The sequence below is a fragment of the Sebastes umbrosus genome, chromosome 2 (genome assembly GCF_015220745.1).
Source record: "Sebastes umbrosus isolate fSebUmb1 chromosome 2, fSebUmb1.pri, whole genome shotgun sequence".
NCBI classification, from domain to species: Eukaryota; Metazoa; Chordata; class Actinopteri; order Perciformes; family Sebastidae; genus Sebastes; species Sebastes umbrosus.
In genome coordinates, this window is record NC_051270.1 from 24700068 (window position 1) to 24726221 (window position 26154).

A 26154-nucleotide genomic window follows, 5' to 3' on the forward strand; every position below is an offset into this window, starting at 1 on the left:
GGAGGGGGCTCGAGGTGGCGCAGGGTAAGGGGTGTGACGGAGGCACAGGCACAGAGCTGGGCACCAGAGGAGGCCCAGGTTTTGTCCCTGGGGTGGAGAGGTTAGGAGGGGAAAAACAACTAGACAGTGAGCAATGTGCCCTCCCATCATACTCTCTTTGTGTGACGAAAAAAGCTTTTATCTTCTTACCTTAATTGCTTCTCTACTAATAGCTGATACCGAGAAAGTGATAGCTTACTTTGTATTTACACTGATAATGTTTACACTGTCTCATTATGCTGTTTCAGTGTTTGTTGTTTGTAAAATCATGTTTGCTATGACTCTAATGAATATAGACAAATGTATAATGTTATTGAACCACCAAAGGGTTTACAGTAACAATATCATATAATATGATACTGCTATATGTAATTAATGCTGACCAGATGAAACAAGATATACTGTACTATATTTACTGTATGAAGGAGGTTAATATTTGATGATGTTGCACAATCCAGAATAGGACTGCAATTCATGATGTTCATCATCGATTCATCTTGTAGATTATTTGATTTATTGATTCATTGTTTGTTCCATAAAGTACTAAGAATACTAAAAAGTGCACATCACAATTTCTCTAAAGTCCAAGTTGACATAATTAAATAGCTTTTTTTATGCTTTTTTCTATGCAAGCGACAGCCGTGGCCACAGGCATTATGTTTTCAGGTTGTCCGTTTGTCCGTCCGTCCATACAGACCATTCTTGTGAATGCAATATCTCAGGAACGCCTGGAGGGAATTTCTTCAAATTTGGCATAAACGTCCATTTGGACTCAAGGAGGAACTGATTGGATTTTGGTGGTCAAAGGTCAAGGTCACTGTGACCTCACAAAACACATTTTTGGCCATAACTCAAGAATTCATATGCTAATTATGACATTTCCACACAAATGTCTAATAGGATAAAAATTATGAAGGGATGACACGTGAGGCGGTTATTCTAGTTGTCCAACCAATAGTTCAAAACCCAGAAAGATTTAGTACAATATCATAAAAGACTAAGAAAACCAGCAGTGAGGAGCTGGAACTGGTGGCAATCGTGCTAAAAAAAACAAATCAGGTGATTAATTATCAAAATAGTTGCGACGTAATAGTAAACTATAGCCCCAAAAATTAGCATATGGTTTAAATTTTACAAACGTAGTTGGCGGAACAGTTTCCTCTTACTCGTTCTAGAGCTTTCGACTGCATCGCACCGTCATCATCAGCGGATCGAGTATGCTCAGTTATCATGGAAATGTAGATGTTCAAACTTGAATCATTTGAACACCTTTAGGATTTCTCATCTTTACAATGTGGTAGCATTAAGTACAGAACTGTTATGTTTGATTGCATTACAATGTACAGGGGTTTCTCCATATCATTGCCTCTTATTAACTTCCTGGTTAAACGGAGAAGGAATGTTGAGCGTTATTGTGAGTGGTAACTGTTGTAGCATTGCTGCTCCCTCCACCTTCTACAGGGAGCCCTAATAGCAGCCATCAATCTTACTATATTTAACTTAGTGCACACCAGCTCCACAGTATTGATCAACACAACAGACTAAGGATAATCACACAACGGGAAAGCCGAATGCAAACAAGCTTGCAACACGAGCAGAAAAGGCCATTCAATTCCAGTCAAAGCTATTTTGTAATGTGAGCAGGAGAAGTGAGAAAATCTGTCATGTTCAGCTGTGAGCTTAGGAAGTCAAATAGAAGGAAATCGCAGAAAAACGAGAAGGAAAGACTAGGTTGGTAGTGGAAGTGGATGGGATATATGTGTTTTTCGGTTGCCATTTAGCTGATCTGTGTGTTCGCTCAAATAACCGATGTATTGGTGTTTGATGGCATTGTATGACTTTGACTCTTGCTGTGCGTCAGATTCATCTCTCTTCATTTGGAACAAGGGCACACCATGCAATATTGATATTTTTAAAACCAACGTCTAAAGCATAATTCCTTGCTTAGTTGCATTCAAATAGACAATCCATGCCTACAACTAGTGGCTGGGCGATATGGCAAAATTCTTCTATCTAGATATAGGTCATTTCATGTCTCGATAACGATATATATCACAACATAGCATGTTTTCTGGTCAATAAATAGTCTATATGAAATAACAACACGGTAAAGCCTATTTTTCTTTACCCCTGTGAGAATTAAATACTTGACAAATGACAAGTACTGAATGTTTTTCTCATTTAATCAGATTTTCTGAGAAATTTCAGTTAGTACGTGCTTGTTATTATCAATTTATATGGCGTAATTGTGTATCACGATATCACGATATATGATTTCACCACGTCATGATTCCATTGAGAGACGATGACTTATCATATTGCATTATTTCCCAGCCCTACCTACAACATGTAAAGGCAACGTTTGTACTGGACCACCATATGTGCTTGTTGAGTAAAAACTGATACAACAGAAAAACATCACAAAGTAAAATGTACATCTTCTGAACTTCTAGAAAAATAACAATAAAGCATGCTTGTAAGCTCATGCTGCATAAGACATATTACAAAGATATTGGCTGGAGAGCTTTTAATATAAATGATCAATAGGTCTGGGTTCCTGAGCTTTACTGTTCTCATGTACATCCTTACATCTGCCAGCTGAGCGCGAATGACAGATATGCAGCTCATCTGATGCTTTGGCTCATGCAGGTACTGACACAGGAAGGTGTTGATGTGCCAACGCATTAAAAGGAGGGGAATTAATGTGTGTCAGAGGAAGAGAGAGCACCGCCCACGCACGTGCAGCCCTTCCTTTCGTAGGTGATCAGCATCACGCACCACGAACCAGCAGATTGATCACAGGAGTGCCCAGGCTTGGGCGCAGGTTGGGGGGGGGGCTAGTGGGGCAGGGAGCCAATAAAATATCACATCTGCATTAAAATGCCATCTCTAGGGTCCCAGCACAGGGACCTGCTATTTCAGGGATGCCTATTTAAAGGCTGTTGAAGTGTGGGCTCTCCACGCTGGAATAGCACCGTACACCATCTCCATTATTTATGGGCCTCATCTCTATTTTACTGGTTTACCGAGGTGGGGGTGGGGCGGGTACGGCAGTCATCACCGCTGCTTGAACAACATGTGCTTAATGATGTCACAGGCCTGAGAGGGCTCATGGGGGCGGGACGAGGGGTGCGACGAAGAGCCGAGCAAATGGTTGAAATGTACAGTAGAGATGGGGGGGGGGGGGGTGGCCTGGAGGCAAGGGAAGATGTGAGGGAGGGAGATGGCATTATAACATGAGGGTTCACTGGAGCTTTACGCCATAGCTGCAGGTTTGAGTGGTGCTGTAGGATGCATGTCCCTCTACTGGCATCATTACCTCTGTAGCGTCAATGAATCATCCCCAGCACAGGAAAAAAAAACGTTGAAATGTCTCTTCAGATTGGCTGATTTGGTCACTGCAGCAGGAGTCGCCGCAGAAAACGGCACAGTTTGGGCTTTTAATCACCCTGTTAATTATTCTCTGTTGAGTATTTGTGTGTGTTTAACTGAGCATTAAAGAGATGGATCATTACTTTGGGGCCATTAGGAGAAAAAAATTATGCAACCAGGGGTCATTCAAATAATCACCATTTAATCTACGTTTCTTCATTAGATGAATGTGAGTTCCCTTTCGTGTGGAAAACACAGAAAATCCACCATTTTAAATATCTGTTGTACATGAGCAGTAGTGTGGAATTGAAGGATAGGGAAATTCATCAATATCGACTGCCCTTTTAGCTCGTCATTGGCCCTCGAACCCAATAATCGGTACTAGTACATCAGCACTGGGAGTCATATTTCATCCTTTGTGTGTCTTTGTGAGTTTTCAGCATGTGAAATTTTGACTTTCAACACGTATTTTCCTGTTAATTTCTGCCTGCTTATGACTCCTTTCTTGAACAATTTGGTCGTAAAGTGTGTTGGCTATTATTACATGACCAGAGTTTAGACAAGACCTGATTTACAGCTCAACTACCCGTCTAAATCACCGCACTTCACATTTCCTGTCCGTGACCTTCCCTCATATTACTCCCTCACTCATTCTTCTTTTGTCACAGAGGAACCGTCAGACATATGTTCAAGGAGCTACGAATGTTCTCCCTGTGCACTTGTGTATGGATTTCTTTTTAGTATGCGCCCCCGACCATTCTCTTCCTTATTACAGTAATTAGACCTGCTCCATTTAAGCCAGCAGCGTCATGCTGGTAGTGGACGGTCTTTAATCACGTGTGAGTGTCTGTCAACACTTAGCAAAGGAAGAGTGAAAAAAAAAGAGGAGTATATTTGGGTGTTGGGATGAGTGAGAGTGCCTCATGTGTGTCTTTCTTTCCCTGCCACGTCGAAAGGGAATCGATATAGTTGTTTGTTTCTGTTGAAGCAGCTCTTTGCATTTGTTTATATGCACGTGCTGTGGCTGAGCTAGATCACTTTAGATTGACTCTGCAACCTCTCGCACAATAAAAGGCACCCTCACAATGCAGATTACGAACAGCTGCTTTCCTCTACATCCAGAACAGACGGTTAACAAGTCTCTCTGCTTCTGTATGTGTTTATCTGCGTATGTAACCCTATTGTGATTTCTCTGATTGTGTCTGATTCTACGAGTGTGTCGATAGTCGCGGGGGTGTGGGCCTCTTAGAGAAACCATGTTTTATGCATGAGGGCCAAGGGTGGGGCCCGTTAGGGGGGTTGAGTCGGCGGACACACATACACAACAGCCAGATCAGCGGACACCATGACTACTTGGCAGAGATGCACAAGAAAGCTCCTACAGGCACCGGTCCTCCTTTTTAACTCCTTTTGTTCCTCAACATTCAAGTGCAATTTTGTTTCTCTCTCCACGTCCCCGCCAGTGTTCCCAGTACACATTGACAGTAGGGGTGAGAATACGATACGATACGATATTATCACCATACTTAAAGGACCAGTGTGTTACAATTAGGGAATTGTTATTAGTAAGTATGTTTTCTTCAGTGTATAATCACCTGATAGTAAGAATCGTTGTGTTTTCGTTACATTGGAATGAACACTTCATATCTGAGCAGGTCCTCTTCACGGAGTTCGCCATGTTGTACCGGCCATGTTTCAACAGTAGCCCAGAACGGACAAACCAAACACTGTTAACTTTTCCTGCTTGGGCCGGAGTCGATAATGTTACTCGCTGCCGTCGCCGCTGCTCTCCGTCGCTCTCTTGCTTCACCACTGACTTCCTACATCACACACACTCTACGCACTGGCTCTGCTCCAAATGACCTATGCTACTCTTACAACAGTCACGATACAATCTTATTGCCATTTTAAACATTTTGCGATATGCTGAGTATTGCGATACGATATATTGCAATTTCTTATCTTTTTGTTTCACTCCATTCGTCTCAGAGTTTTCATTCAGATATCTTAAGGTCAGAGGTCAAGGGACCCCTTTGAAAATGGCCATGCCAGTTTTTCCTCAACAAAATTTAGTGTAACTTTGGAGTGTTATTTAACATTTTTTCTGACAAGCTAGTAAGACATGGTTGGTACCAATTGATTCCTTAGGTTTTCTAGTTTCATATGATACCAGTACTGTCATTGCCGGCGGGACGTCAGATTGTTGAAAAGAAGAAGAAGATCAATACTTGATGTCCGTGTATCAATGCAATGTTGCCACGCAAAATATCACAATACTAAGCTGTATCGATTTTTTCCCCCACCCCTAATGGACAGTACAAACAGCAGTGTTTGTGCATGTGTGTATCTTCATTTGAGACTGTATTCCAAGACAGCAAACGTCTTCCTTAATCATATCAGTCACTCTGAGAGCTACTTGTTTTCTTTGTGTTGTGTTACGGAGGAGTCCTCTAGCTGTCTCACTACTCCTAACCTTTCTGCAGTGACGGTGCCTTCAGGGTTTTAATTTGATGCTATTCTATAGGCCAAGACAGAAAGTGTTGCTGATTGCTTTTGTCAGCAGCGCTCATTCTCGAAAAGAAGTGAGAACCCATAAAAATGTTCTTATGGGCCAATATTCTGTTATGTCACTTGTGAAATATATAATAATTTGATACTTTTGACAAGTCTTCAATGATTTTCAGTGTTTTACAACTTAAGTAAATGGAGGTGAAAGAGAAGAATGTTCTGGGGCTTGCAGTTCGCTGTGGTAAAAGGAAACAGTTATCATCTAAAGAACATGTAAAGAGCTGTATATGTGCTATAGTAGTGGTTTGGTGATAAAATATTGCTGCTGTTCTCTGTGACTTTTAAGCCATATATGCTTCACAGTGAGGTTGGCCTAAAATGTTTTATGGCCAGAAGGTTGTGGGTCCCAGGTGGAAAAATTGCAGTTGGGCCCCTGAGATAGGCACTTAGGCTGAAATACCCCAGTAAGATATACAGCTGTTTAAGTGTGGCCTCATAGTAGAGAGAGGCAAAAAGAAAAAATATGAGCCCCAGAAATCTGTCATGCTGAGTAACAGTCTGATTTTTTGGGGCATGATTTATCTTGAGACAAAACAATGGAAATGGAAAGTGAATGTGCTATGTCTTCTCACATAGCGTAGGGAGAGTGAGCTGTCACTACTGGAAGAATACTAAATTAGCATGTTTAAATTTTCATCAGAGCTCCGTACATCCGTTCATCCGAGATCTAAGGTCAAGTCGTGTTGGAGAATGCCACGCTTCTCATTAAGCTCTGAAATGGTATAATCACAGCGTTAGACCACTGATGCAGCCACATTGGTCTAAAGTACTGCCACATATGAAGTGTCTCTCTCTCTCTCAGCCTCTTGTCCATTAACAAGAATGTTTGCGGTTTGGTTTCATTTAAATTCAGACCTTTTAAACGGTACTATCAACCCTTTTCAAATATGAATGGTTTGTCAGTAGAAAAGATTAAATGCAGAAACAGAAGATAAGCCTGTAAACAAACTGAACTCACTATCAGCAGAATAAAGACAAGGGGACACAATCTAGTGGAAGGACAAACAGACAACAGCCAAGCATGTCTCACTCATAAATAAGCCTCCTAAGTGGTGCTGCCTACTTCCTGCTAGTCCTGAAAGCAATGAATTAATGCAGACTACAGGTTGGGGAGAGCAGGAGGTTATGAAATAATAAGGGGTCCGTCCCTGTTGTTATGCTAACAGTGTTCATAGAAGTCCTCCTGTGTCCAAGTTAATTATGGCTGACATTTAAATGAGTACATTTGTGTTGAAGAAGGTGGGAGAACTGTGGAAGAAGAGGGCCTCTCTCTAATTGAGTTTGTCGCTGGCTCCACCTTCGCTGACGCTTTTGTTCTGTCGGCACCGGCAGTAGATATGTGAAGAGCAGCTGAATGCGGCTCTCTGTAGGGATATTGATACTGTTTTTTGCTATATATGGCGATGTATGTGTGTTGTCTTTGTCTGTGTTAGCATTCATTTTTAAAAACATACCTGGCCTACATACTAAATGTCAACATGCGGCAGGAAATCCATATTTATATACATAGTCCGTACTTTATGTAGAGATCACCTTCAGCAACGGATGACTCAGACACAGTTGTACATGCGTCACGTCGTCTCTTGAGCAGAATTGTTCCTATAACTTCAACGTGTTTCCTCATGATGACATTTGTAGGGAAGGTTTTTAGAAAGTTTCCTAAGAAATGTAGGGCTTTGATCAGATAATCCTATTGAAAAAAGAAGCTATAGCTATATATTTGTAAGAAATATACTCTACATCTCTTCCAGCTGCCTTCCGTCACCAAGTAAATTTCTTAAATTAAAAACAAAAGGTCGTACAATGTTAGGACTTTCAAATCTCAGCTACTGCAGTTCCAGGGTAGATTACTACACCGAGAACTAGTAATTTAGCATCATTGGCATATTGCACAAATGCATACGTACTATGCATGTGCAACTCTCAACAGAGATAAGAAAGAAGCAAGATGGCTCACTCCTTAGCTACTTCCATCATCAGCTCCGGAAAAAACGTTGTGTTTAATTATTTGTTACCACTTGCCCGATCGAGCAAGTGAGTTGCTAGATTTACTAGCCCATTGTGGCATTTTACTTGCCCCGAGCAAGTGAGTACTGTGATGAGTGAAGAGAGCAGTGTGCTCTTTATGTCGAGCGCTGTTATAAGATGATTCTTGCGTCCTAAATACAGAAATACCACATTGATCTTGGTCTTTTTCAGGCAGTCTGTGTTCACACCTTGTGAATCATCATCTCTTATCTTTTTCCATAATATGTGTTAATGAATGCACGCTTGTGACATTGGCACTTCACACAGCTTGTGACGGTATACTTTATACCCTTGCAGACATAATGACCAAAATGGTAAAGGACAACATAAATGTGTCAGGAGAATTCTCCACTCTCCATAGTTGATTTGATAGATATGTGGTTTATTTTTATGAAGATATATATATCGTACAGACATAGTTGTTTCCTGTAAGCAGCCGGGCTTGTTGCCCTGTAGCTGTGTTGTGATGTTACGAGTGACCTAATATCCCCCCTCCCTCCCTCCCTCTCTCTACAGCTATGGCAGACTTCCATGTCCAACCAGAGTCGGTGCGTGCTGAGGAGTCCGGTGTGGCCAGATTCCAGTGCCAGATCCACGGTCTGCCAGAGCCTGTCATCAGCTGGGAAAAAGACCGCCGTCCGGTGGACACCAAGGACGAGAGGTTGGACCAAACCACATCCCGACCTGACACTCATTAGAGATGGCAGCACTTTATCGGTCATTTAGCAGGTCTCATCGTATTTGTCTCCTTCTGTCTTGTGTCTCGTAGGTACACCCTTCTGCCTACAGGTGTTCTGCAGATCACAGGAGTGCGTGAGGAGGACAGTGGAAAGTTCTGCTGTGTGGCCCATAACAGTGCAGGAGTGAAACACAGCACTGAGGCACTCCTTACCGTTTCAGGTAGTTATATTTCACATCTACATACCACGAGCGGGCTATCTACCCAGCATATTCCCAAGATTTTCTATTGTTCCTCTGTCTGATTCAAGAGATAGCAGCATATCGAGCTAAAGCACTCTGGAGAAATCCAATTAAAGGATGCCATCCATCATGCTCGTTCCCATCTTATTCTCCCCTTTCCCCTCTCCAGGCTCTCAGTCATCTGTTTACAAAGAGCCTATGATAGTGGTCGGTCCAGAAAACCTCACCCTCACTGTTCACCAAACCGCCATCTTGGAGTGCGTGGCCACCGGATATCCTCGGCCCATCGTGTCGTGGAGCAGACTAGGTGAGAATAAATCCCTGATCGTATCAAAGGAAAGGCCCCCAGAATGTGCATACATGTAGTTTGAATTTTTCATCATGTGCATTTGTGTTTGAGGAATTATGTGTCACTGAGCCGAAGTACAATCGCAGTCTGCATCCATGCATATGAAATCTGAGTGTTTTTGTGTGGGCCGTGTGTGTTTCGTGTCCTTGTGTGCTTGTATGTTCTTTACAGCTTTGATCCGTCCTGCATTGTGTTATGTGCATGTGTGCACAGCATACACACTGATACAGTGGAGCATCTATTGTGTATACATGAGGCAATGGGATTCAACATTAGGCCTTGGGGCTAAACATTATGTTCTACTCTGTGTTGATAAATGCATGCTTTGTCTCCTCATGAAGTTGAACCTCCATCGAAGCACCGCGAGCCTCTGAGTAATTGCTACGAGGTGCTGAAACAGATACGATTAGCTTCCCCCTCCCGCCACGTGCATTTTTTTCTTGACTATCACTCAAAGTCTGTCGTGACCATTTTTTCAATCAGGTATCTGTTTTCTTTACCTATTATCCAATCTGATTTGCTGTTGCAAATGTAAATTGCCGCCCCTCCCAAGCAGTTGGGCATAATCAGATTGAGGGTATTGCCTTACACAATGTCGCTAGAATGAAATGCTAACACGATGGGATTTGTATGTATTAGATTACGGCAGGGAGGCTGGGATAAGCTGCATAATTAATCTGATAGCTTCACATCAGTCACTCCTTAATGCCAGAGTTTGTTTACTGCTATGCATTCAATAGCACCACAGCCTGCTAGCTTCTGTGCTCTTTCTTTGCTGACACTAAGTTAATTAGTGGCTGACAGGGAGAAACTGATGGAGGGGGCGAGAGAGAGAGAGAGAGAGAGAGAGAGAGAGAGAGAGAGAAAGAAATATAGTAGAAAAAGGCAAGAAAGGAACAAGACTGCTTTTGTTGAGACAAACGATCAATGGACTGAGAAATTAGTGATCATGGAAAAACGCAGAAATAGTAATGAAATGCGTCATAATGACATACGCAGAAAAAAAAGTAGTGATTTATTTCATCTGAATAGTTTGTCATGATTAATTACTAATATTGTCCTCTTCATAATCCATCACCACAAGATTACATCTTACGTCTGATTACTTGTAATGGATTTAATGGCTGTGAGAGAAGTTAGATCTTCAGACAAGAGCTTTTTTATTCATCTGGTTAGAAAAATCCAGAAGGGACTGTATGTTTGCTATGATGATTGCTTTTTGCAGTGCAGGACCAGTAAACATTGAAGGGCACCCCAAAACTCCTATTTCACATCAGCTTTACGCTGATTTTATTACATGATTATTCTCTTTGTCGTTAATTTGTCAGATGTAATTTTTGGTTTCGTTGTTAATCCCTTTATTTCTCTATATTTATTGTTTATATTGCTACGTTTTGACACATGCAGGAGTACAAGTTGTCATTTAAAGTTTTCCTTGCCCCTTTACCTTCCCATGCTTTAATGATTTGCACTAAAGATATGAGAGTACACCTAAAAATACACTCCTGACCAGTGACCATATGGTTTGTATCTGTGCCACTGCATGTGTCCGTCACGGTGCCCATCTCCAAGCCTCCCTCTCTGGCCTTTTAACACATCAAATCTGGACCATACAGGCTTACAGGCTGCAGATGGAAGTCATAGATGGGATTAAAATGTCCCCTTGGCCCCATAGCTAATATCAGAGGCAGGCTGGAGTCATCGTCGGGGTAGAGACGGCAGATAGGGAGCACAGGAACGTGTGAGCTTATCATGTAAGTACAGCGAGAGCAGAGAGGAGGCAGCTATGGATTGTATAAGGAGATAGGAGATTAGAAGTTAGCAGTTAGAGTTTCTGGTCCCCCAGTGGCGGCGGCAACATCTCCTGTGTAACTGTTTAAAAGCAAATGTACTCCAAGTCTTTGTCAGACAAAGGCATGAAGAAAAAAAGTGTTAATTAACCGAACATCCATTAGAGAAGCCGCTCTTTCAATGAAAAACATTAAAAGAAAAGGCTGATAATGGATTTACTCTTTAGGATGTCGCTCTGACAACAAGTTTCCAGTTAACGCAACTAATTACAGCATCACACAGCAAACTCAGTGACCTTTCTCTCTTTATTATCCGTGTGTCTGTTGTACTGGCAGCTTCGTCATAAGACATTACAATTCTGAGAATCACACAGTTCACTGTGAAAGCTGCATCCTTGACCTCTGACAGGGCCAGAAATAGCACTGCCTCTGTCAAAGTGTGGCTGTAAACGTGCAATACATTTAATTAGTCTTTCTTGCTGGCAATTTAAGCCCACTCTGACCTTTACTGTAGTACATACACCACGTTCACCCACACCTAACATGAACACATACTGTTCATGTGCACACCTTTTTTTGCTGCCCTACATAAATTCTTTCTCAACTGCTCTCTTTCTCTCTTTTCCCCGTGCAGACGGCCGTCCCATCGGTGTGGAGGGAATCCAAGTACTCGGCACGGGGAACCTGATGATCTCCGATGTTGGTGTGCAGCACTCAGGGGTCTATGTGTGTGCTGCTAACAAGCCAGGGACCCGTGTTCGTAGGACTGCTCAGGGACGTCTGGTGGTCCAAGGTGAGTTCTGGATAAAAGGAATGTGCTCTTTTCAAAAGGTTAGGAAGGAGGCGTGGTGGGAAACTCAAAGCACCCAAATACAGCTGTGGTCAGGTGATAAAGTAAATTCTGTGGGATGGACCTCTGTGCAGGCACCCTCATATGATAACCTCCCCGACTTCCTATCTGCCAACATTTTCAGTTGCGTCTGTTGCAATGAGTGTTTTGCCTCTGCATCTCTTGTGTGCTTCATGTGGGTGGACTTTAATGTAAATCCCAAATTCTGAACAAGTGGGTGGCACAAATCTGTCAGACTTAATGGTTTTGATTTTGAGTGTTTTTCTATCTGCCAAGCAACAGTAAAAATGTTTGTTTCTGATGCACCAGGCGTACAAGGGTGATAGAAAGCATTTTTTTATACCGTCACCAAGCATTACAGACAATAATAGCACAGCATAAAGAGTCAGTGATCCCCTCAGGAGAGGACAAACAGCCCATGAGTCCAACTAACCAATCACAGCATCATTACTCAAATCCTCAACAATGTCAGCCAGGTGGAGATGAAAATATTAGGGCTGTCCTCAACCAAAGAAATTCTTAGTCGACTAACACTCGTACGATTTTGTCGACTAATTGATTAGTTGATTTAATTGTCAGATCTGTGAAACTGAGTTTCTCCACAAAGAATCACACAAAAGCACCACTTTAAATCTTGTGTTTACCGGAGATGTGCACATAAGTTTCTTGGAGATAAGTCATTCAGCATGAAAAAAACATGAAAAAAATGTATCGACTAAAGAAATCTTAGTCGACTAAAACCAAAACGACCGGCTAATCGACTAAGGGGGCAGCCCTAGAGAATATAAATGATAAAATGGATGTATTAACTTTGATGCCATTGATATTGGTTGATAATACCCTAGAGCAAAACAAATCTACAACATCACATTAAAAAGTATTTATTTCTGTAACATCAACTGTGGTCACTAAAGTGCTTTTTAGGTTTTTACCAATGTTAGCCCTTCCCCACTGACAAAAAATCATGTACTGTATTCGCTGAGGCACATGTGATTACATCTTTTATGGCAAATTGCTTTTTAGAGATAGGGTGAACAAAGAATGTGTTTAGTTTGGAGGCACTGAGCACAGCATCCACAGGGAAACTTATGATCAAAGATGGGGCTCAGAAGAATCAGTTGGGAGACGGTTTAGAGACCGAGTTGGCATGAACTTCATAGTCATGAATATTCCCGCATGTTTGAAACGAGCCATTCTATAAATGTATCCTTCAAAGGTAAATCAGAGGATCGTATATGGCAGTGGTTTGCAGATTTTCATCAAATATATGAAACTCATATTGTTAGAAGATATAAAGTGAAAGATCGTGATTTTCTGCCTTTGTGTCGGGCAATGTTTTAGTACTCGAGATCGGTCACTTTTTGAAGGTGTTGGTCTCACCTCGGAATCGACCACATTTTTACTCGGTCTTGTCACAGTCCCAGACAACGAGGACTCTGCAGGGATTTCACTAAATTGCCTGTGCATTGTCTGATTTATTTGTTCACATCATTACTCTGATTGCTCATAGGAAACCAAAGGGAATTCCCTCGCATAAAATTCTCCACTGCAATACCTTTTGATTATTTTATCAAGACATTTCTCATGGTAACACTTCTACAAACACATACATACAGTATATATGGCAATAAAAGAGGTGAATGAAGAGGAATCTTCATTTGTTATCTGTGAGTGTTTTGATGGGAATGTGGATCTTTTAGGTCAATTTGAGGAAAATTCCTATGGTTTGTACATTTTATCAAAAGTGTGTCAAGCAGTGTGTGACTCACACTGGTCTGAACTAGGTCTTGACTCGGTCTCATCTTGACTTGGTCTCAACCCCTCAAAGTCTTGGTCTGGTCTCGGTCTCGATACACTCTGGTCTTCTTCATGATTTGGTCTCGGTTTAGGTGGTCTTAACTACAACACTGGTGTCTGGTATCCTCACCTCAAAAACTCTTTTATGCCCACAGCTTTTTTTTATATCAAATTCTGCCACAACTTGTCAAGTTCCACAAAAGGAGTGTTTTATCTGCTTCTTTTGTGTGGTAGTTATCAGTCTTTTCCCCCTTTCTATGGACACACACAGTCAATAAAAAAACAAAAAAACAGTTTACTGCTTCAAAATTAGCGTTAAATTGCAGGTTTTGATCTTCATAACACTTTTAAGTTCCGTCTCACAGACCAAGAATGTAAAAACAATATCATCAATAAAATGAAACAAGCAGACAAATACACTTGCATTATTTGGTGCAAATGTAAAGATTATAGCTGTAAACTTTATACAAGATGTTGATGGGTTTGTGGCAGGTTACGATCAGATTGTAACCCTGCAACAAGGCCGACTTTATGATGTATGAATAGAGACTCTCAATGTCACAACAAGGCAAAGCTGCAACTCAGGTATAACCTCTATGGTTTTAATTCAGTCCAGTTAATCTTTAATATAAGAATGTAGGGTATTTTAATATTGTAATATAACTATAAAACACATTGTCCATGTTAAGTCTTCATATAATTCTAATTTTGTATGTAATTATATGAATTATATTCATCGTTAATGGGCTATAACATGGAAAACTAGTATTGTCCTTTAAAGTTGCCCTCTGAAAATGCTTTTTCAATCTGTTATTATTCTGTTTAGTTCTGTTATATTATTCATCATACGAGTGTTGTCACCAGCACCATGAGAGTGTTTGATGGTCGGTTAGAGAGATGCATTTTGACCAATGGGACAAAGCCAGGTGTGGGTGGCCCCCGGTGCTTTAATTGTCGCCTAGCAGGAAACATTCAGCATCTGCCTCACTCACATATTGATCAGATGGACCACACTTTGCTTCAGCCCATAGCGGTATTGATCCTGATCAATATTTCATTTTATCTGCCTGTCAAGTTGACACAAGCCCCTACCCTAGCAGGAACAAAGAGACTAAAGCCATGGATGTTAATTACATCAATGTCTTTGGGTTTTGTTATTGATTTGTGGAAACAAAGGTTTACCGTTAACGCCAGATTTCATTATAAGAAATCCTTGAAGAGTTATTATTAGTAGAATTATGACCTGTTTCCACTGCATGGCACGGCTCTGCTCAACTCGACTCAACGACTCACTTTTGGTACCAAGTCCTTTTTTCTAGCTATGTTTCCACTGCAGATAGTCCCCCCTCAGTGTAGGTGGGATCTCAGCTGATGCCCCAACGACAGCGCGTGAATTGGCCGTGACATCATCTTCAACAGGTCACTCGTCGAATCATTTCAACAGCAACCAAACAGAAGACCATCTACACTTTGTCAGTTGTACGGCATAGTGTACGGTGTAGTTTTGCAAGCTGCCTTTCTTTTAAATTGGGGTCAAGTGAATTAAAAAGTTGCGGTCGCTATTGATGGTAGTTTGGCTATTTAAAAATGTTGGGTTTGTAAAGGATGTCCTGTGTTGCGCTAGTGACGATTCTTTTTGACCAATCTGTGGTCTGCAGTGTTTTAACTCCACCTTCTAGTATCGGCTCAGCTCGCTTGGAACCTCGACTGAGGTGGTACCAAGAATGGAGGGGTTTTATTGGTACCATCCACAACTTTTGCTAATGGAAATGCAAAAATAACCGTTCTAATGAACTGAATTGAACTGGACTGCTCGGTGGAAACGCAGCTTTAGTCTGGTATAAATAAGCCAATTGACACCTCTGTGAATATGAGAGGGTGTCAATGGCTATCAATTCAGAAAAGGAGTACAGCGGCTAGGAACTCTAATTAATGCAGACGAGAGTACTCATGAAACCATCACACATCAAACAAATGCACCGATACAGCAAATCAATTGGGTTCATTTTGGCTCCTGCGGGGTACAAAAAGACAGATAAGAGAAACAAAGACCGGAGGAGGAGTCAAAGTGTGACAGCCCAAAGGCCAAAACAAGAGCAAGATGGATGGATCGTGCTGATGATCTAACCCACACCCTTACAGGTGCAAATCAATATCTTCCCGAGCTCCCTCTGACCTTCACCTTTAAGACAGCCCTCAAAGAACAAGTCGAGTGGGAGCGAAAGAGAGAATGAAGCCGGGAAAGAGGGAAAGATAAATGAACGGACCATCACACGCTGTCAGCAGCCTCCAATCAAGAGCCTATGGGGAAAAAAAAGTGAAAAAAGTGTCAGACAACATTTTGTCTATTAGGGTGGGAACAAGAGGGAGGACAGAACAGTTGGGGGGGAAATATTAAACTGCACAAAGTATCAGAAAAACAATAAATAAAGGTATTTGAATGGTTAAAATGTGGCTGTTGCATTAAAGGATAAGGATGGTTTTATTCAGTCGTTTTCTTATTGTTTACAAATCCCTTGAAAAGACCAACAATAAATCCATCCTAGCAACAAGTATTGTCTGAATGCTGATATAACTTATTTCTCTGTGCCATAGACCTCCATTGTTGTCCAAAAACAATTGTTAGTGACACGTTCCTTCATTTCAGTGAACACGGACACTGCAGTCAATCCCACATACACTGCAGCTGTAAATACTCACTAAAGCACCAAATTCGCAGCTGGAAATAGTCCCCAACAAATACACCATTTAGTCCAGTTTGAGTAACTTTGGCTAAAAACTACAGTGCCCAGCATTTTAGGGAATTGTTGAGCCTTTTAAAAAGAAAATGAAACAATATATTTGTGACCTGTTTTAAGATTTATGTCTTAAGTAGGAATGAATGGGCCTGAAGCTGAGAAACACCCAATTATTGTTTTTATCCTGGTTTTTCTCATAGACTGTATAAGAAGTGAACGTAGTCACCGTGGACATAGTCTCCGTGGACGTAGTCTCCGTGACGTCACCCATTGGTTTGTGGAGTGCCACTTGCGAAGCCTCAAGTTAGGCATTTTGGCTGTCGCCATCTTGTTGTTTTGCAACTGGAAGTGACATGAGAGGGTGGAGCTAAGCACAACCGAACACTGAATAAGTCATTTTTAGGTGACCAAAATGTTACAATTAACTTTCATGAACTGAAAACACACAGTGAAAGGGTTAAAGTTGTAAGACGAAAACGGGGACAACTCCCAGACCGGACAACGCCGTGATAGCGACAAGAGGTAGCCCCGCCCTAAAGCATCCCCTGCTTTATGGTCTGTTTGACCCTAAATGGGACCATAATTTACTAAATGAACATCATGCTGTATTGAAGAAGACTTGAAACTAGCGATTGAGACCATAAACTCATGTTTACAATGTTTACTGAGGTATTAAATTAAGTGAAAAGTAGGCTCATTTTCTCATAGAATTTCTAAACATTCAGACTTCTTTTTGCAACCAGAGGAGTCGCCCCCTGCTGGCTATTAGAAAGAATGCAGGTTTAAGGCACCTCAGCATTGGCTTCACTTTTTAGACCCTGAGTTGCCCACTGGTTTTTCTCCATGTAAAAACTCACTCAACAGAATTGATGTTTTATTCTAACCAGCACCTGTGTTAAAGATGTCATTTTACAATTTGACTCCGGTTGCTCAGTCCCACCAGGTAATGATGAGTTAAATGATCGGGACAGAAGGAAAAGCAGGAAAGCTGAGCTTTTTCTTTTATAACAGGCAACATAATACGCCTAGTGTTCCAGCTTTCTACCCCCTAGTGATGACTCTGAGATATATTATAATTACCATAACATTTTTTTCTTAGTTAATATGGGCATAAATAATTCAGGTTATCAAATCACTGATAACCGCTGGGACAATAATGAGTGCAGAGGAGATACCACATACCTCTTTGTCTGTCAGCTCAAATAAAAACACCGAGCCAGAAATGAAACTCCAGCGGATGTAACTGTAATTACTCTGTGATTTAAAGAAAGTACCTTCTCAGCTAAGAAAACCGTTTCATATGAATAAGTTATTACCACTAATTGACCAGAGCTAGAAGCCTGAGACAGATTATGATGAAACTATAAACTGCATAACTTTATTTCTGTACAAACGTGTTGCTGTTTTAAAGCACATTAGTCCCAAAGTAGTGCTATGGTTGATTGTCTTGCTCTCTTCCTTCCACTTTCTTGCTTTTCTCTCTCTCTCTTTTATTTCCCTTTATCTGCATCGATCTGGTGTCTCTTATAATCCTGCTAATTGACCCTGAATTATAGATTTTCAACAGTATTTATACCATACACCTATAATGCTGCTTCTTTATGATAGAGGACAGCTGCCTGCATACCTGGTGGGCTCAATTATTTTCCCTTTCTCGCTCTCTTGCCTTTTCTCTCTTTATCTTTATTCTTGCTCTGTTTTCCTCTTCATCTCTTGCTTTCTGATACTTTCTCTGATCCTGCTCAATTCTTCCAGTTTGTTTCTCTCTAACATCTGACTCTCTGTCTCCTTCCTCTTTCAGCTCCAGCAAAGTTTGTTCAATCTCCGCAGTCCATCGCTCGGCCCGTCGGCACCACCGCCATCTTCACCTGCCAGGCGCAGGGTGAGCCTGAGCCGCAGCTCACCTGGCTGAAGAACGGGCAGATCCTGGAGCCTGGGGGTCACGTCAAACTCAGGAACAACAACAGGTGAGAAAAAACTACTTTTCCTTGTATTCTTGTGTAAATTTGATCATATATACAGGAATACCCACAGATTCGTCAGGGTGCAGAAAAAATAACAAAGCAATAAACAAAAGCCTGCAGTAAATAATTTGGTGAAACTTATCTTTTTCAGTTTTTGGTGACACTGTCAGAATTAGTGTTTCTACAAAACAGCCCCTTTTTAAGCTTTTGTAGTGTTAAGCGAAGGAGAGGTCTGCTTTTTTTCTTGCCAATTTTCTTGGCATCATGTATTTTGAGACTTCTGCAGTGCTTACGTCTGATGTACAAACCTGATGTTTATTGTTCATATATTTTACATATGCACATGCAACAGGATTGAGACTTGGAGGGATTTTGGCACCACTTTCTAAAATGCCACCCTTTATATAAAGCCTTTGTTAGATTCTAGATTCTGCTGACCAAATTTGAGATGGACCTGTTGAATCCTCTGGGAGGAGTTCCGAAAAAGAAAAAAATACCTGTAAAATGCCTAAAATGGCATATTGTCACGTGACCTGTGACATCATCGTTCAAGGTATTGACCATTTCTTCGCAATTTAGTGTCACGTTAGCCGGAGGGTTATGCCAACCAAATTTGAAACAAGTCTGATAGGAGAAGGAGTTCAAAAACGTTTGCATGAAATATAAATTTCACAAACAAAATCAAAATGTCCGACTTTCGGTTGGGCGAAGCTAATGAAAACTAATAGAAAATATGTCCAAAATGATGAGAGCAATGTGGGTACCAAATTTCGTGAATATCGGAGAAATTATGTCCCAACTATGGCCTTCCACACATTCCGGGGCGCTGTGTAGCCAGCTGGCCTCGCCCGAGCCCAATCACTGCAGTACTTTGTAATTTTCTCTAAAAAGCTCTGAAGTTTGTGCCAATTTTCGTGAGTTTTCAAGCATCCCAAGCCCCTCAAAAATGTGATTGCACAGCAGAATAATAATCTCCACAAAAACAATAGGTTCCTCGCACTTTCAGTGCCAGGGACCGTTTGGCCCTGGCACTTTCGTGCTCGGGCCCTAAAAAGAGCCATTATGTAGGCCCTCACATAATGTAAACTGTCATTAACACAGCGCAGATTCTCCTCCCATCCATGACGGCATTCACTGTATCCTCACAAAGTTGGACCCAGCTCGCAGAAGTAATATGGATTTCAGTATTAAACTACTGCCTTGATCTGATCATTGGCATCATCAAATGTTCAATTTCTCTGCGTTTCTGTTGCTTCCAATGCGGCAGCTGCTGGAATTCACGCCTGCCAAGACATGAGCCTCAATTTATTTGTGCCTTTGTATGCGAGCAGCGTATTGACTGGATGTTGGAGGCTTTCCCATGGCAGTCCCCAGGAATGTCATGAGGAGGACCCAGCAACCAGCTCTGCTAGTTACCATTCTCAGTACCTCACACTGTAAAGGCTGCATGTTGCAGTGACTGATTTGTGTGTTACAGTGCCGTATGAGTCAGTGGAGTGCTATCTTAGAGATAATATAGAGGAGTAATTACATGTTGGACGGTCTGATGACATGTCACGATCAGCAGTTTTCCTGCATGCGGTTTCAAGGCATTGCTTGGAAAGGATCAAACATGTGTGTCCGGCCTGTTGTTAGTACAGCTGGGTGTGTGAATGTAAACTACTATCCATCCAGCAAATGTGTTAATGAGTAAATTCTGTTGTGCATTACTGCATGCTGAAAGTTAAATTTTTCCAGTTGACCCTGGCAGCAAACCATCCGTGCATGTTGTTATTATTCATAAAAGAGAAGTATGAAGTGAATATATTGAATTTGCACCCCAAAAAAAATCAATACTTGCACTCGGTAACAGTGAGTGAAGTGGAGCAGACACCTCCATCACTCACGCACACTGCTCCACTCCCACTTGCCTCCACCAGTCTATATTAGTCAGAGAGATGGAGCGAGGGACTAACGAAGGAGGAAAGAGGAGAGAAAAGGAAATAAATGGGAGGCCACACTTAGACATAGAAAAAAAAAAAGGGGAAAAAATGAACGGGTGGTCAAAAGAGAAATGATGAGTCGGCAGGAAGAGCAAATGAGAGAGAGGAAGATAGAGTGGGTGGTCAGAGAATCACAGCGTTTTCCACTTGCCACCATTAGTGTATGCTATAGACGTGCTATAATGTGGATCTCATGCATCACGAAGCCCGCTCTGTGATTGGTTAAGGAGGCAGGCCTCAGCTTGAGATCTACCATTAGCTAATTATCTCATAAACTCAGCTAGTTGACCAGGAAATGCAGTCAGCCATTTAGAGAACAGAGCAGCTTGATGTGCATCTTTTTGCACTGAACTGTGAGGTGATTAGAAAGGATACATTACTGTCTGATTCAATATCGCAGTCTCTAATATAATATTACTTTATTATTATTGTTATCTAACCCTGTCTCCTACAAAATATTTATATACAACTGATTTGATTTGCCAGATACGTTTTGTAGTAAACGGATCTGCTTTCTGGATTGTGTTCACTCGCAACAAGGGCTAACAATTATTTTCCTCATTGATGGATTAATAAATTATTCTTTTGGTCTAACGTTATAATATTTCCAAAAGCCTTAGTTGACGTGTTTTGTCCAACCAACAGTCCAAAACCAAAATGTATGTAGTTCTGTACTTTAATCAAAGTTCAGTGAAAACCAGCAAATATTCACATTTGCAAAGTCAGTACCAGCCAGTCATTTTGGAATTTTTGCTTAAAAAACAGAATTATTAAAAATGTTGGCAATGTTGGCGACTAGTTGATTAATGGACAAATCATCCCAGCTCTATGTGCAACATTTCTTTTTTCCAATCTTGCAAGTGTGATGAATCACAGAAGGAGATCGGCTTGGGTCACAGGTCATTTTATACAGTGAGGTCAAATTTCCAAAAATGGTCGATGAAAGCGATGAACTGCCAGTATTGCTGACTTGGCGACTTTCTCTCTAGATTTAGTGACTTTTGGAGCTAGTGCTGCTACTTTCATTGGAAAAGAGTTGGCAACACTGAGCTGAGCTTTTCGGTTGGATCATTTAAAAAAAAAAAAAAAAATCTAGCATACTCTTGGTAGTCAGTCAAGATCACTGACCCCGCCTTTAACCGTGACCACTTTGAATATTTTGCGTGGCCAGTGAACAGTTTTCAGATTTGTTCAATATAAACGTGTTTCCTCATTCAAAACATAATTTAGTGGAAATGCATTTCCTACAGTTAGATTAGATTATGTTGACATAGCTGACACTTTTGAATGATTGTCCATTACATTACTTTTACATCTCATGTACATACTTTGAAGGAGCCGGGAGTTGAACCTCCAACCCCTACTGTATGATTACAGGCCAACATGCTCTCCCACTGAGCTATTACGTTGTTATCGAGAGTTTGTTGTATATGTTTGCTTGGTATTGTTTTTTAGTTTTCTTATATTTTATATTATATTCTTATATTTAATTTTTTTTACATGTTCAAAAAAAAAATCTTGAAAAAAATCTGAAACAAATAGCCACCCCGTAAATTTTGTGTTACATCCAATTTTATAGGAGGTCGGTTTGGAAAATTCATAATTTTACCTGAAGCTGAAAAGGCCACTTGATCTGTTTTCTAGTGTAGAGGAGGTCCTGAAAGGAGGGAAAATTATGTGGCATAGGGCACAATTTACCTCCTGAACCAAGCCAAAACAAAAGTAATGATATGCAAATGATATTCAACAGCTCCTGGCAGCACAACGATCCTGTTCTTATATATATACATACTCTGTCGGCTACGGGAGGCTTGTATATTCAGTGAGTGCAGTATACCTAGCAGAGAGATTTTAATTAGGGTTTGTGGTGAGTATGACTGTGTGTATGTGTGTGTGTGTGTGTGTTTGTGTAAAAATATCCACATGCTGAGGTTTCTCCCCCTCAGCCATCTCTCATGACGCTGACCTTCAAAAGCAAATCGGACAAGGGAAGGAAGGGGAATCGATTGTACATTTCATTCACACACACGCATGCACACACATTAATCAAAAAGCAAGTGAGCCCTGCGTGTGCACAAATAGCCCTGCGGTGCATGCAATCATTCATTTTGTGCACACGCATAATCAAACATGAAAATTCAAAGACGTGTTGCACCCCTTTATACACACACGAGGAAGACGCGGCTACGTGAAGGGCTGCATGAGATGCGGTGATGTCAGAGAAGAGCTGATTGGCTTCTTCAGTAAACAGACGTTGATGCTCAGGGTGAAGCTGGGTGTCTCTTCACACACACACACGCCTGCACACATGCTTGCACACGTTATTGCTACCCCGTTCATTATTGGCCCTTGCTGACCAGGCTCCTGTAAAACACGCCATTGTGGCTATTTGAAGCCTCTGTGAGAGCTGTTGCTAATTACGTATAAGGACTCGCCTCAGTCTAAAGTCTTTAAAGCTGACGTGTGTTATCATCCAACACGTACAAGCTGTGATCTCACATCAGACTGTGTAATTACAGCGAGGTTGAAATCCAACCTGTGTTGTTTTAAAAGTGATACTGCAACTGATGGTGACGGAAATTAAATTCTCTCTTGAGGTGAATGAAGATATGAAAGAAAGATCCCATGAGCGCTTAAGAACATGCTTCAAGTGTGTGTGTGTGTGTGTGTGTGTGTGTGTGTGCGTGTGTGTGTGTGTGTGTGTGTGCGTGCGTGTGTGTGTGCGTGTGCGTGTGTGTGCGTGTGCGTGTGTGTGTGTGTGTGTGAGCGCCGTGGTGTGTTTTATAATTAATGGCCAACATCTGAAGGAACAGGCTACCACACAGACCTGGACATTTCGTTGCAGAATCCTTTCAAAGGGTTTTCTTTTTCTTTTCTTTTTTTCCTTTTTTCTTCTCTTTCTTTCACCCAGACCTGCCTTTCTTGTTTGCGGCCCCTCTCTGTGCCCCACATCCCCCTTCCTGCCCCATTACAGAGAGCTGGGGCCTGGGCATTGGCCTTGAACTCTGACCCCGCCTGTAATCAGTCATATCCCTGGGCCCTTCCCTCCTCTCAGGCCACAGACAGCTCATCGCTCCTCCCCTCCCCCCGTTCCCACCTCTTCCTCCTGTTCTCTCTTTGTCCCCATATTTTTTTTCCCCCTTTCCCTCTTGCTGGATCCAGAATGGCCACGCTGGCTTTTGATGGGGTGCCGCTCAGAGACAACAGAGAGTAAACACAGCCGAACAACGGGCCCAAGGCCCCGCTGTCAGCCACTCCCCTGGCCCACGGCCTTATCCATCAATCTGTGAAATGACCTTGAACTGATGAGTAAATGATGGTGTCAACCTGTCAGGACAGGACAGCTTGGCTTTTGGAGCTCATGTAAGACAACCAAACAGCCTCAAATTCAGGCCATATACCTCCCAGATCTCTTGTTCTCTCTCACTCAGACTTTCATCCTTGTTTTTTCCCTCACACATTGTTTGGATCTTTGGTGGCCTTGCTCTGCTGTTGCATATTCATGTATTTCAAATCCAAACTATCTAATTGAAAACGTTTTTAAAGAAAGATTAAAAGAGATGTCCTTTGAACTGTGTGTCATTTAGTAATTTCCTTGACTGAGAAACTTTAAATGAGAAAAAGTTGAACTTGCGATTTTTAGTTAGGTTGAAAAGCATATGAAACTAGAAAACCTAAGGAATCATTTGGGACCAACCATGTCATACTAGCTTGTCGAGAAGAAGGCTAAATAGCGCTCCAAACTTGTGCTAAATGTTTGGCGAGGAAAACTGTCATGGCCATTTTCAAAGGGGTCCCTTGACCTCTGACCTCAAGATATGTGAATGAAAATGGGTTCTATGGGTACCCACGAGTCTCCCCTTTACAGACATGCCCACTTTATGATAATCACATGCAGTTTTGGGCAAGTATAAGTCAAGTCAGCGTACTGACAGCTGTTGTTGCCTGTGGGGCTTGAGTTTGCCATGTTATGATTTAAGCATATTTTTATGCTAAATGCAGTACCTGTAAGGGTTTCTGGACAATATTTGTCATTGTGTTGTGTTAATTGATTTCCAATAATAAATGTAAACATACATTTACATAAAGCAAGCATATTTAGACCGCTCCCGTGTTGATAAGAGTATGAAATACTTGACAAATCTCCCTTTAAGGTACATTTTGAACAGATGAAAAATGTATGATTAATTTGCGATTAATCCTGATTAAATATTTTAATTGATTGACATCCCTCCCTAGACTTCTCTTTGACCTCTAGAAATAAAACAGTTGTCCAGACGAATAACTTTATAAGTACAGTAGAGCTGCAACGATTGATCGATTAGTTGTCAACTATTAAATTAATTGACAACTATTTTGATCATCAATTAATCGGTTTGAGTAATTTTTGAAGGAAAAAAAGGATTCTGTTAATTGAACATCTTTGAGTTGTGGACAACACAAGGCATTTGAGGACGTCTCCTTTGGCTTTGGGAAACACTGATCAACATTTTTCTCCATCAACCAATCAAAATAATCAATAGATTAATCGATGATGAAAATAATCGTTAGTTGCGGCCATAAAGTACAGTGTACATTTACTTACATTTGTTTCATTAAATATAACTAGTATTACTAGACAATCCAAAGGATTTTCCCTGAATAATGTACGTGTTGTTTCTCTTGGTCTTTCATTAATTCAACACATTTGTAATTCAATCTAAAACAAGTTATTCTAAACATCCGGCATCCGTCAGGTCTTTTCTGAGAAAAATATCCTCGTACAGGAAGAAATGTGTTTTACATTTCCAGCTTCAGCAGCAAACACCTACTTCAAACACAGAGACACTGTGCTCCTTGTTTGCCCAATTATTTCTAGAAAGTGTCCAAAAACACCTCCGCTCACCAAAGATGACGCCAAAGTAAAACCAAAACACAGAATCGTGCAGACTTTAAATCATAGCCAAAAAGAAAATCTCAAAATTTAGGCAAAATTGCGTTAATCATTAATATGTTGTGATCATTTTCTAAAGGAATATGTATACAAACTCATTTAGAAGAATTCAATTGTTTTTAATTACACCCCTGAATTACTTCTCTGTCTCTTTCTCTTTCATATATTCCGATATGTATCCTGTCTAAAATGTTGAAACCACTAAAGCTTTCATCCTGGAAGTTGGAAAGGAAGTTTTTACAGCAGGTGTGGAATTTCATAAGCGACACGTCAGCAGGATCAGTCTGCATGTACGTGGCTAGGCATGCATACATGTGTGTATTCATGCGTGTCTATGTGAGTTAGCATACATGCGGTCGGACGCTACTGTACCTTCTGAAACAAGCAACGTCTTGTGAAATTTCCCTACATTCCGCTCACACACTCAGGAGGCCCGTCCAGGCCCGGTGGCATCAGGGGTAGTGCGTCCCCGGGGGCCTCTTGGCTCCGTCTGTGGCGTCTGGTCAGGGCTGCCTGTCTGCAAACACTCCATCCATCGCTGATATGAAAGGCTGTCAGAAATGTGATGGTTGAGTAGCGAGCTGAGGTCTGGCGACTGCTGACACCTCCGAGGTCAAAGGTGAGATTGGCTCGGAGAGGGTGAAATACAGAGGGCCTCTTTGACCTGATAATTATCCAGATTGAATCCACCTGGCCGACCGGAGAGAATAATAACTTTTCAACCTCGCAGCCTATTCTGACCCAGATTAGAGACGTACAGTAATTGTATCCCAGCACATCAATTTTGAAAAGGAAATGGAGTGATTCACTTCTCCATCCTGCC

The 26154-nt window shown here is 41.4% G+C and overlaps 1 protein-coding gene across 1 annotated transcript in view; it reads left to right on the forward strand.

Moving 5' to 3' along the window:
- The window catches only part of igdcc3 (immunoglobulin superfamily, DCC subclass, member 3), a 73552-nt gene that overhangs the window by 32774 nt on the left and 14624 nt on the right, over positions 1–26154 (forward strand). The window contains exons 3-7 of the mRNA XM_037759404.1: positions 8524–8668; positions 8777–8907; positions 9098–9235; positions 11702–11860; positions 18254–18419. Of these exons, the coding sequence (XP_037615332.1) occupies positions 8524–8668; positions 8777–8907; positions 9098–9235; positions 11702–11860; positions 18254–18419 (739 nt within the window). The remainder of the gene's footprint in view (positions 1–8523; positions 8669–8776; positions 8908–9097; positions 9236–11701; positions 11861–18253; positions 18420–26154) is intronic.